Below are 13,864 nucleotides of genomic sequence, written 5' to 3' on the forward strand. Positions count from 1 at the left end.
AAAAAAACTTTTATCTACATTTTTTTTTTGTTATATTTGAAAATATGTAAAAAAAAGTAGATCTACTTTTGTAGCACTACGAATTTGAACGTCGATCTGTTTGGACCGATTAAGGGTTAAACAAAAAATATTCTTAACAATGCTAAGCCTCTGTCATAAGCTAATACAAAAAAAACTATTTTTACCTTGAACCTTAAGGGAAGTTAGCCTTTTTTTTTTGTAGAAAATACTTTCAAAGCCTTTACTGAAGTTTTTTAAATTTTCAATGAATATCAAGCTGCAATAATGCAATCAGCAAATACTGTGAATAATGGAACACGAGGAACTACCCATGACCAACGAATCTGTACCCATGCCCAGTCACCAAACTGTAGTGATATTTATCTTACTGACCACTTCTCTAATTGTAATAAAGTTGGTAGAATTACCGACAATATGTAAAGTAAAAGGACACAAGTGCAACTAATGTGACATTTTATTGTGGCAACGTTTCGCTCTCTAAGAGCTTTGTCAAGCCGTTACAAACAGTACCCTCTGTGTCCATGTACTGTTTGTAACAGCTTTATAAAGCTCCTGGAGAGAGAAACGTTGCCACAATAAAATGTCACATTAGTTGCACTTGTGTCCTTTTACTTTACTTCTCTAATTCTTAAGGGAAAAATTAAGATGGTTCCAGACAAACGTTCACTACCTGCTCCTCTTCTCATTTTTTCTATACAATAATAGAAAACATTTACTGTAAAAACTTAAAAAAAAAAAAAAATGAAATACAGGAGAAAATGTTGCCAAGGCCACATGACGGTTCACTCCAGTGATCCCAGATCTGTAATAATAATATGATACATTGAAATATTGCAAGTTTCCTCCCTTCCCAAACACAAGTCCATTTTATGCTGCATGTACTGTGTTTTAATGCAATTTCACAAAAAAACACAAATAACCCGACACAGCCGATATGGCATCATGAGTTTCTTTCTCCTACGCGTGGGTTGTGTATTGTTCCAGTCACGGTAATGTGCCTTTTTCTTCTTCATAAATAAACATTACCAAGTACATCTATCAGACAGTTGCTGGATTACATTTTGAAAATTCATGTACAGTATTAAAGTTTATTACTGTAATGTACGACTAACAGTTTCACCGCATCAATTGCATTTACGGAATGCATTTACGGAAATAAATTTAATCCATAGACAAAGAAAAAAAAGTCGTGTGGGTCACCCTTCGCAATTAAAAGGAATAGTGTGGATAAAATGAATGGTACTATGAAGTGAATAGTATGAGGTATAATGAATAGTGTGGATAAAATGAATAATATGAATTATAATGAATAGTATGGATAAAGTGAATAGCTTGGATTATAATGAATATGGATAAACATAGCAGTATGAAAATTATAGTATAAAATAATGTAGTAAAAGCCTAAATAACCAAGATAATGCATAAATAAAAAAAAGTAAATTAGACATTTATTAAGAAAATGTAACCAACTGATTCAGAGTCCTTTAAAAAAAGGATATTACTGTATAAACATAAAATAAAAATTATCATCTATATATACAGTATTCATCTTGCTATTATAATAGAAGCATTAAACCCAATACCGTAATGCTCAAAAAACTTAACCAATATGTTCATGCCATCATGCTAAGGTTAGATCTACCGGCAAGTAACATGCTTACCACCACCTGTAAACAAAATCTTATGACAAAACTCACTTGAAAAATGAACAATACAATCATTAATACATATACTGCCAGTGGAAATATTTTCAATAAAGGCTTGCTGGATCTCTGAGTTGGAAGTGCATAGGTATAAACACAGGGGGTGGTCTCTGTAAGGTCAGATAATTGTCATATATTTTGTAATACTGGGCCACAATTACCATATTTTGCGGCATATAAAACGCATTTTTATTCTTCAAAATCTGACCCTCAAAATCACCCTGCTTCCTACACAGTGAAAGTCAATCACGAAACTTGAGTCCTAGAGGTGGGAAGTACAGTGCAGACGGAAGTACACTGTATCCACACACCTCCTGCAAGATAGTGAGTGTAAATGACATTGAAAATGTTTCTTTTACGGGTCATCTTGTTTCAGTGGGAGATGGCCAGCATGTTGAAAAAATATACAGTGAACCCCTGTATCCACTTGTTCAGTATCCATGGTTTCAGCTATCCATGTTTAACTGTAGCCCAAAAGTAACTCTTAATTTTGAATAATAATGGCCCCAAAGCACAAAAGTAAAGCTGGTAGTTTTTCAAAGCTGAAGAGAAGCCATGAAGTGCTTCCCATCAGTGAAAAAGCAATAATTCTCCACTTATTGTGCATAATTTATCAGTTAAACTTTATGATAGGGATGTACAGGACTTATATACAAGGTTTGTTACTATCTGCAGTTTTGGTATCCACGGCAGGTCCTCGGAACATATGCCCTGCGGATACTGGGGTTCTACTGTATCTTTTCTTTCAACAAACCGGCTGTATCCCACCAAAGCAGGGTGGCCCAAAAAGAAAAACAGAAGTTTCTCTTTTTAACTTTAGTAATGTATACAGGAGAAGGGGTTACTAGCCCCTTGCTCCTGGCATCTTAGTCACTTCTTACGACACGCATGGTTTGAAGAGGAAGAATTCTGTTCCACTTCCCCAAGGAAATAAGAAATAAACAAGAACAAGAACTAGCAAGAAAATAGAAGTAAACCCAGAGGGCTGTGTATATATATGCTTGTACATGCATGTGAAGTGTGACCTAAGTGTAAGTAGAAGTAGCAAGACATACCTGAAATCTTGCAAGTTTCTTCTTTCAACAAACCAGCCGTATCCCACCGAGGCAGGGTGGCCCAAAAAGAAAAACGAAAGTTTCTCTTTTTAAATTTAGTAATTTATACAGGAGAAGGGGTTACTAGCCCATTGCTCCTGGCATTTTAGTCGCCTCTTACAACACGCATGGCTTATGGAGGAAGAATTCTGTTCCACTTCCCCATGGAGATAAGAGGAAACAAGAACAAGAACTAGTAAGAAAATAGAAGAAAACCCAAAGGGGTGTGTGTATACATATGCTTGTACACGTATGTGTAGTGTGACCTAAGTGTAAGTAGAAGTAGCAAGACGTACCTGAAACCGTGCATGTTTAAGAGGCAGAAAAATGTACACCAGTAATCCTACCATCATGTAAAACAATTACAGGCTTTCATTTTACATTCACTTCACAAGACAGTAGCACCTCTCTGGGCGGTTGCTGTCTACCAACCTACTACCTAGGAAATACAATAAATATCAGTAGAAAAAAAAAGGTAATAATGAATCTCGTAGCTGAGGCCACGGTCATAGCACAGAGTTGAGACACAAGCATTAGCTAGCATTCACTGCAGACACTTGCAGTGGAAGCACAGCCAACACTGTTATACTGATAAAATACACAGGAAGTACAATATTACTGGTAATGTGAAATATGCAGTAAAATAAAATGTAAAAACACAAAAAAGCATTAACAAACATTAAAGTGGTATTGTCAATACCAGCAGACAACAAATGTCACAATCAAAACACTGGAACCAGCATAGCCTTCAGCTGTTCACTGGCTATAGAAAAATTTCCCTCAATTTTAGTTTTCCAACATTTTTCGTGCTAAATTAGAGTGCATCCTATGTGCCGGTGCGTCTTATATGCCACAAAATACAGTACTTAACCTATAATCACACAATATCAATACCGAAGCTCAAAGACTTTAATTCAATGAACACTGTCAGTTAATGAGTTTGAAAAATGCACACACTTCATTATCAAAAAAAAAAAAGGGGGGAGGTGAAAATTATCAGTCATAATGGGAATAATTCACAACTCACAAATTCAAAATAGAAATGAAACCAGAGGATGTTTCAATCAGTCCTGGGGCATCATCAAGACAGGATAATTAGTGGTCGAGAATGAATCAAAATACTCTCACATCATTGTTAATTTGCGAGATAGTAATAAATTAATTACCGTATGAGCAGCAGTAAATAACCTAGCTTTGCAAAAGAGCATTTGAAATAGCGTACTAGAATTTTTTAGTTTAGAAATAATGGCTGTTAAGGCACTGACTGAGCAGACTAACACTTAAAATTTTCATAAGTCATGACAACAGAACTAAAAGCATATTCACAATTTTTTTAAACAAAGGGAATTCCTAAAGCAAATTTTTTTTTTTAACACATCGGCCATTTCCCACTAAGGCAGGGTGACCCAAAACGAAAGAAAAACCCAAAAAGAAAGCAAATACATTAATGCCCTAACAAAACAGGGAGCATGAAACTGAAGACGCAAAACTAAAGGAAAAAATAAGCATTTATCAAAAATCTGGTAAAATAAAATAATGTAAAATCAATAAAGCCCATATGAAATGGGCAAGAGTCAGGGAATTAACAGGTGTATTTTAGAGTTTCAGGTCAGAACCTGAACTTTTTTTATAACTTTCTTTATTCTAGGTAATATGTAAGGAATTAAGATAACTATTACAAAAGTTATACATGTGGGAGACGGCCAACCTGTTGAAAAAAAAAAAAAAGTACAGAAACATAATTTACTCATCATATATCTATAAACAGTATCATTGTAACTAAAAATGAATTATTATTATAATCATCATCATCACATGTAATGGTACCTCACCTGTCATTGATAAACTTGATAGCATCATATGGAGAATCAACATTCATAATGGGCAGAATGGGTCCAAATATTTCTTCAGTCATCACCTGGAAATTGACAGTGCTGTGTAGTATGATAAGGGTTCTTCATACTGAGAAATTAGCCACACTTAGTAAACTTTCAACAATGTTTAAGTCTGTCATGTACCACTATCAAGTCACAGCTGGGATTTTATACTGGTTCAGGACAGACCTGAGATAGGGTGACCCTGAAAAAGAAAAGCGAGGGGATTCAGGGAAACTGGTTAGCTGGACTTGAGTCCTGGAGGCGGGAAGTGCAGTGCCAACACTCTGAAGGAAGGGTGGGGATATCTGCAGTTTAGAGTAGCATCTGAACTGTAGTACTGGCATGCCTCTGGTAAGACAATGAAGGAGTGAATGATGGTGAAAGTGATTCTTTTTGGGTCATCCTACCTAGGTAGGAGACAACCAGTGTCTTTAAAAAAAAAAATTATGTGAGTACAGGTTACTCACATCACTTAAAAAATATTAGTTACAGACCAGGCCGCGGGGGCATTGAGCCCCGAAACCCTCTCCAGGTATAATCCAAGTGTAGAAGTGCATTTTCATTAATTACTTCTCTCTTCTCAACACAGGTGTGTTACATCAATTACTACTTATTTTATTTTCACCTTCCAGTTTTATGGTTTTGCAACACTGACAGACTGAATAGATCACTGGCTCCTTAGCCAGTACTTAAAAACCTTCTAATCTTTTAAAAGTTACAGGAAATTTGTGTCAAAATATTAATATAATCTAATCGAACATATACTGTTCTATAGTTCATTACCTTGCTTTTGGGAGAGACATCCACTAAAATGGTAGGAGATACCCATTTTTCTTCTTTATTCACATCCCCACCAATTACAACTTTGCCATCCTTAAGATACTCTGCTAGTCGCCTGTAAATACATTTGGAAATTAATTTCAGTATATTTTGTCGTCTCTTGGTGGGATGACTGTTGTGTTAAAAAAAAATATTTTGTATTAACCACATTAATAAAAGGAACAAGGCTGACATCTTAATTTATTATACACTAATCAATAATTTACTTAAGCTGTCTGTATAACGTTGCATCCTTGTTCCATCACTAATTACTGATGTCATTTGTACATTGACCATCTATGAATTTTAGAACTACCCTGAACACAAGTTTCTCTATTCATGTCATAACATGAATACTTTCATAATGTCTGAAAGTTTATTTAGTGTCTAAAATTTTAAAATTTACTCACTCCACATGCTTTTCAGACACAATCCTGCAAAGATCAGGAGAACTCTTAGGATCATCCCCATACCACTCTTGGAGAACCTCCCGTGCCTTGTCCACAAACTTGTTTTGTACTTGCTTAGAACACAGAACGTAATCAGGTGCAATACAAGTTTGGCCAGCATTAATACACTTTCCCCACAAAATGCGTCGAACTGCAATATCCATGTCAACGCTCTCATCAATGTAGAGTGGACTGAAAGAAAAACAGTCATTTGTAGGATTAAAAAAGTAATTTAATGAAAGTACAGGTGCTCCTTGACTTACAATGAGGTTACATTCCAATGAACCTGTTGTACGTTGAAAATATTGCAAGTCAAATATGAATATGACATGCTAAATAAATAAGTAAATAAATAACTTCTGTCACTGAATAAGTAAATAAACAAATAATTACTATAACTAAATACCAGTGCTGAAAAGTAAATAAAAGTTACGGACTTGCCGCCCTTAATGCTGGGTAATTATCTTAAGTTTCATTTCCAAAGTAATTGCTTTTGTACCATCGTAAAGTCAAAATATTGTAAGGCGAACCATCATAAGTCGAGGAGAACCTTTACTGACATTTTAATTTAAGTAAGATCACGAAGATAATCCAAAGCTGGCAAGAGGTCACACATTTTATAAAAGATTATAAAGTAGTAAATATAAACGTAATTACTTACCTTTTACCACCTAACTCAAGAGTAGTAGGAGTAAGATACTTATTGGCAGCATCTCTCACAATTTTGCCAACCTGAGGTGATCCCGTGTAAAAAATGTAGTCAAAACGTTGCTTCAGCAACTCTGTGGTCTCTGAAACTCCTCCACACACAACTTGAAAGCATTCCTGTAATACACAGTACATTTAGTAATGCTAAATACTGCCAAGAATAAGAGAAAAATTTAGACTTGTACATACCTTGTTCACTGCACATGTCACTCATGCACACACACACACACACACACACATGCATGTGCACAGGCACACACACACATGCGCACACATGCACATGCAAACACACGTGCACGTGCGCACACACACACATGAAGCCACATATTCTCCCTTGGCAAGTCATGTTAAATATCCCATCTCCTAAAGACGTATTGGTTAGAACAACCTGAATTTGATTCCTCTTAAAACAGTACTTTAAACTTTACACATTATAGATTACACACAATTCAACCTGATTCAGTACTTCACATCTCTTAACATTTATACAAAGTACAGTATTATTATTCCTTTCAATACAGCCTCTCCTCACTTAACGACGGAGTTCCGTTCCTAAGACTACATCGGTAAACAAATTCGTCGCTATGTGAAGAGCATAATATAATGGCAGTGGGTTTGTGTCAACCATCTTTGATGCTGCATACTGGTCAGAGAGCCTGTCATAAGTCCGAATCGTCGATAAATGAGCACATCGCTAAGTGAGGAGAGGCTGTATTTACATACATACCTGTACAACTCCTAAAGCAAAGCATTGTAAAAAAAAAAAATTACAATTCATATATCAATCTGTTTTAATTACAATTTTCTATGGACTCGTCCCAAACAAATTCCTCACAGCAGTCTTAAGCCATGTGCAGTATGTTTTTCAGCTCATGCAGTATTTAAATTACTTAGTAAATCTTTCTTTTTATTTCTCTTAAAAGAAGAGTGAAGATTTTTTCCAAATATTGCTGCAATAAGTAAGTTTCTTGTACAATATGCATTCAAATGCTATCAGTTCACCTAATTGATCCATGTTCAGAATATTATCTGCAGCCCTGTGCATATTTAATTCACCAACTTCTGCAATAAATAATCTACAAGTACGTACTTAACCCTTTGAAGGTTTCGGACGTACTAGTACGTCTTACGCGAAGGGGTTTTTGACGTACTAGTACGCACAAATTCTAGCGCCGTCAAATCTCGCGGGAAAAGGCTGGTAGGCCTACATGTGAGAGAATGGGTCTGTGTGGTCGGTGTGCGTGGTAGAAAAAAAATCTGGGACCCAGTGGTGCATTGTGGGAACGCCATCTTAGTAAACAATATCCACCATGGCTCGCGGGATGAAGCTCCTCACTCCTCAGCGAATTGGGACACTTTTGTTCCCCATTGACAGTTCTAATACAGATGGAAGTACCAGTGAAGACGAGTTTCAAGGTTTCGGTGAGGTTTTGACCGAAACTAATAACCATAATATCGGTAATGGTGAGGAAAACCCAGACGACCCTCAGCCTTCCACCTCTGGTGCTGGGCCGTCTTGTTCACGTTCAGTTGTACCAGAATCCAAGAGGAAACTTCTATTTTCCCAAATCCCAGACTCAGATGAGAGCATGGGTGATGATAGTGATAGTGAATATGAACTACAAGCTCTTCAAACTAGTTCCAGTAGTGATAGTGAAGTACAATATTCCCCAGTGAAGCGTCAGTATATACGACGATATATGCACTCTGGTAGTGTGCCATATGCTATTCCAAGGGGAAGGAGTGCATCTTGGAGTACATCCCGTGGCTGTACAACAGGAACAGAGAGTGAAAATGACGATGATACTGTTGCAATTGGGATGGAAAATGTGCGTGGTGGTAGTGGTGCCGGCGGTGAGGCACCAGCAGTGGGCCATGCTGCCACCCACGCCGCTGCCTCAGCTGATCTACAACAAAGGCCACCATCCCCCACCCACCCACCACACCAGCCTCCACAACCACAACCACCTGTCATTGTCCAGTACCCACCAGCAGACCGCACCTGGGATTGGCAGGAAGCTGTCAATTTTGTTCCAAATGCCCACCAGTTTGATGACAGCCAAAGTGGAATACGGCCATCTTGTACACTTGGGAACAATGCCACTGAACTGGAATGTTTCGAGTTATTCTTTGACGAACCACTGATGGAAAGTATTGTCATGGAAAGCAACACATACTACGAGTACACCTTGGCAAACACATTACTTTCACCAAAATCACGTCTACACCAGTGGAAGGAGGCAACTGTGGCTGAGATGTATCTTTTCTTTGCCACAATAATGCTTATGCCACATGTGTATAAGCACAAAGTGAAATCATACTGGTCAACAGACAGCCTGATTGCAACCCCAGGTTTCAGTGATATAATGCCAGTGAATCAATTTGTGCTAATGTTACGTATGCTTCACTTCTCAGACAAAACCAGGCCTGACAGAACTGACAGGTTATATAAGATTAGGAATGTGTTTGTGTATCTGAAAGAGAAATTCAGTATGCATTTTTATCCCTTCAGGAAGCTTGTAATTGACGAGTCTTTGATTCTGTTCAAAGGAAGACTCTTTCAAGCAGTACATACCAAGCAAGAGGAAATGCTTTGGTATAAAGTTGTTTGTGCTTTGTGATTGTTACAGTGGTCTGGTATTGGATATTGTTGTGTACACTGGAAGTTATACATTGCAAAATACCAGGAAGTTATTGGGCATCTCAGGTGATGTGGTTAGAACAATGATAGAACCATACCTTGGTATGGGGCATATATTATATACAGATAACTGGTACACAAGCCCCTCACTCAGTGATTTTTTGCGAGTGAACATGACAGATGTGTGTGGCACAGTGCGTGCAAATCAGAAACATATGCCCAGGTTTGACACTGGCACTCGTAGAGGTGAGGTGCAGGCATTTGCTGCCAGTGACATCATGGCATTTCGGTGGCATGACAAACGAGATGTCACACTGTTGTCATCAGTTCACCCTAATGAAATGGCAGACAGTGGCAGGCAGCATAGAGAGAGCAATGAACCCATTCTAAAACCTGCAGCTGTGATTGATTACACCTTCAACATGCGTTCAGTGGACAAATGTGACATGCCTTCACTGCCGTCAACATGACTTAAGAAATCGTAATGACACGATTGCAAACAAACCATACCCCCGGCCGGGATTGAACCCGCGGTCACAGAGTCTCAAAACTCCAGCCCGTCGCGTTAGCCACTAGACCAGCTAGCCACAATAAGATTCATCCAACTAGGTATATTTCTACACCATAGGAAGGTTAGCACAGGCACCTCTGTGACCACAAATGCAAGTTTTTACAGACGAATCTCCAGCTAGCGTGGCCGTGACGAACTCTAGCTCAAGTCCCTTCACTGCCCTCAACATGACTTAAGTCATGTTGACGCCTCCATATCTTGGTAAGTATTGAAGGTAAAAATTTTTTGTTTAGCCTATAATGTTTAGAAAAAAAAACTTTTTTCATAAGAAAAAATATTTTTTTTTTTTTTTTAAATTTGGCCGACCCTGAGAACAAGTTTCGGAGAGGGCCTGTCGACCCTCAAAGGGTTAAAAGCGTTGAATGATGGTGAGAGTGTTTCTTTCTTTTTGGGTCACCCTGCTTTGATGGGAAATGGCCGACGTGATTAAAAAAAAAACATGCAATTTGGAGGCAACACAAATTTTAACATACGTTATCCAGATACTTGGGGATGAGCTCAGCAATTGTTTCTGCTGTTGCAGATGAAACTTCTGACGGCTTGATGATGGCACAGTTACCAGCAGCTATAGCACCTGAGATCAAATGAAAATGGATATTTGATATTAAAGTAACACTTAACAGTAAACACTCCCCATATAACTTTTTCAATAATAATAAATAACAACTGGGGGTCATCCTAGGAAAGGATGGAAGGAGGGGGTAAAGGAGGTTTTGTGTGCAAGGGGCTTGGACATGCAGCTGGCATGTGTGAGCATGTTAGACAGGAGTGGAGACAAGTGGTTTGTGGGACCTGACGAACTGTTGGAGTGTGAGCAAGGTAATACTTTGTGAAGAGATTTCAGGGAAACCAGTTAGTCAGACTTGAGTCCTGCACTCAAGGAGGGGTTTGGGATATTTGCTGTTTGGAGGGATATCTAAACTGTTGTATCTGCACACCTCTGGCAAGACAATAGTGGAAGACGACCAGCATGTTAAAAAATAATAATAATAACAATGATAAAATTTTATTTTTTAAAACATGCATGGATATTACAGTAACTGGGTTAATAGTTTGCTTGTGTACAGATTTGGAACAGCTCTAGAATTACAATTTTGCATGCTCAGGCAGACTGAAACAAGTAGTGTACTTATAAATTATCTAATACTAGCGCAGGTATTAACCCTTTCAGGGTCCGTCCCATAGATCTACGGCTTTACGTTCAGGGTCCAAACCGTAGATCTACGCCATGAGCTCAGCTCACTCTGATAAGCTGTGAGTGGTAAATCTGGGCCTAGATACGAGAAAATACATCTATGTGGTATGTGTGCACCACATAAAATAAATCCTGCAGCACAGTGTATAATGAGAGAAAAAAAAACTGAGACCATGATTTTCGATTAAAACAGCGACTTTGCAGTGTTTTTTCATATGTTTTTTATAGCTGTACGTATTTGCGATTTCTTGGTCTCATTTGATAGAATGGAAGACATATTACAGAAATGGAGATGATTTTGATTGGTTTTGGTACTGGAAATGGTTTGAAACTGAGCTCTAAGTAACGGAAATGTTAAATTTTTGTCGATGTTCAAGAGTAAACAAACGACCTCGCATGTCTAATACATGCCAGCTGGTGGGTCTAATTTACATTCACAAATGTGTTGATGATATTTATACAATTACTACAATATTGCATAACAGTAAATCTTCTATTTTTTGGTTTGAATAAAAATTCATTATGTGAATAAAAAATCAAAATGGAATTCATTTGTAAAGCCTGAAAACATAAACTAATGAGCAGAGGAAATGTTAGTTTAGTGCCAGGAATGCCTGCATTGTTTATTCTGGACCCTATTTTGAAATTGGAATATTTTGAACTTTGTCTTAAATTGGCCAAATTACCAATTTCCGATCACTTTATTTTGTAGTTGAAACAGTTGACTGGGCGATTTCTTGTGCTCAATTGATAGAATAGAGGTAATGCTAGTGAAATAGCTAAGAATTTGGTCGACTGGAATAATGTAATTGGCCTAAAATGGGAGTCAAAGTCAGCAAAATTGCCGATTCGTAAATATCGCCGACACGTCAAAATTCACGAGAGCATAATTTCATAAATTTTCCATCAAATTTCGTACTTTTTGTTTTATTACCTTCAGAAAAAGATTCTCTACCATTTCATAAGAAAAAATAATTTTTTTTTTTTTTAAATTCTTGGACACTGGTGCATCCTTTGAAATTTGGCCTCTGGACCCTGAAAGGGTTAATATAGGATATATATACCACAGGTGTTCAGATAAGAACCATAGTATGCAATCTAAGTTTTAAGTGATAATGCAGCACAAGTATTTTCTGTACAAAATATGACGAGTTACAATGGGTAGTTTAGATCATCATGGGAAGGTAACATTTCAGTAACTTAGTGCTTTAACCCTTTGAGGGTTAAAGACATCACAAAAAGCAGACTGATTGAATTCCCACAATAATCATTCCTCTGAAAAAAAAAAAAATCTGTTTTTCATATAAATAAGTTTAATAACTTGCAAAACACCATTTTATCCCAAATATCTTTACCCTGCCTCGGTGGGAGACGGCCGACTTGTTGAAAAAAAAAAAAAAAAAATCTTTACCAATGACTATACACAATCTTCAGTAATTTATTGAACATTAACAGCAAGGTAATTATTATTACTGTATAATCATGGTAGGTAGTAAGTTGATAGACAGCAACCACCCAGGGAAGTACTACCGTCCTGCCAGATGACTGTGAAACAGAAACCTGTAACTGTTTTGCATGATGGTAGGATTGCTGGTTTCTTTTTCTGTCTCATAAACACGCTAGATAACAGGGATATCTTGCTACTCCTACTTACACTTTGGTCACACTTCACAGACACGCACATGCATATATATATATACATACATCTAGGTTTTTCCCCTTTTTCTAAATAGCTCTTGTTCTTCTTTATTTCTTCTATTGTCCATGGGGAAGTGGAAAAGAATCTTTCCTCCGTAAGCCATGAGTGTCGTATGAGGCGACTAAAATGCCAGGAGCAATGGGCTAGTAACCCCTTCTCCTGTAGTACAACATTTACTACAAAAGAGAAGAAGAAAAACTTTATAAAACTGGGATGCTTGAATGTGCGTGGATGTAGTGCGGATGACAAGAAACAGATGATTGCTGATGTTATGAATGAAAAGAAGTTGGATGTCCTGGCCCTAAGCGAAACAAAGCAGAAGGGGGTAGGGGAGTTTCGGTGGGGGGAAATAAATGGGATTAAATCTGGAGTATCTGAGAGAGTTAGAGCAAAGGAAGGGGTAGCAGTAATGTTGAAGGATCAGTTATGGAAGGAGAAAAGAGAATATGAATGTGTAAATTCAAGAATTATGTGGATTAAAGTAAAGGTTGGATGTGAAAAGTGGGTCATAATAAGTGTGTATGCACCTGGAGAAGAGAGGAATGTAGAGGAGAGAGAGAGAGATTTTGGGAGATGTTAAGTGAATGTATAGGAGCCTTTGAACCAAGTGAGAGAGTAATTGTGGTAGGGGATCTGAATGCTAAAGTAGGAGAAACTTTTAGAGAGGGTGTGGTATGTAAGTTTGGGGTGCCAGGTGTAAATGATAATGGGAGCCCTTTGATTGAACTTTGTATAGAAAGGGGTTTAGTTATAGGTAATACATATTTTAAGAAAAAGAGGATAAATAAGTATACAAGATATGATGTAGGGCGAAATGACAGTAGTTTGTTGGATTATGTATTGGTAGATAAAAGACTGTTGAGTAGACTTCAGGATGTACATGTTTATAGAGGGGCCACAGATATATCAGATCACTTTCTAGTTGTAGCTACACTGAGAGTAAAAGGTAGATGGGGTACAAGGAGAATAGAAGCATCAGGGAAGAGAGAGGTGAAGGTTTATAAACTAAAAGAGGAGGCAGTTAGGGTAAGATATAAACAGCTATTGGAGGATAGATGGGCTAATGAGAGCATAGGCAATGGGGTCG

The 13,864-nt window shown here is 37.6% G+C and overlaps 1 protein-coding gene across 5 annotated transcripts in view; it reads right to left on the reverse strand.

Annotated features, from left to right (window-relative positions):
• Aldh-III (Aldehyde dehydrogenase type III) overlaps positions 1 to 13,864 on the reverse strand; it is a 68,167-nt gene that overhangs the window by 43,333 nt on the left and 10,970 nt on the right. For 4 of the 5 annotated variants that reach the window (XM_053782326.2, XM_053782321.2, XM_053782323.2 and 1 more), the window contains exons 6-10: positions 10,357 to 10,457; positions 6,625 to 6,788; positions 5,925 to 6,155; positions 5,479 to 5,590; positions 4,651 to 4,736 (exon numbers count right to left, since the gene is read on the reverse strand). In XM_053782326.2, the coding sequence (XP_053638301.1) occupies positions 4,651 to 4,736; positions 5,479 to 5,590; positions 5,925 to 6,155; positions 6,625 to 6,788; positions 10,357 to 10,457 (694 nt within the window). Of the gene's footprint in view, positions 1 to 1,718; positions 1,835 to 4,650; positions 4,737 to 5,478; positions 5,591 to 5,924; positions 6,156 to 6,624; positions 6,789 to 10,356; positions 10,458 to 13,864 lie in introns of all 5 variants that reach the window. The other variant, XM_053782322.2, reaches the window with a different exon arrangement.

Source organism: Cherax quadricarinatus, chromosome 38, assembly GCF_038502225.1.
Source record: "Cherax quadricarinatus isolate ZL_2023a chromosome 38, ASM3850222v1, whole genome shotgun sequence".
Taxonomy (NCBI): Eukaryota; Metazoa; Arthropoda; class Malacostraca; order Decapoda; family Parastacidae; genus Cherax; species Cherax quadricarinatus.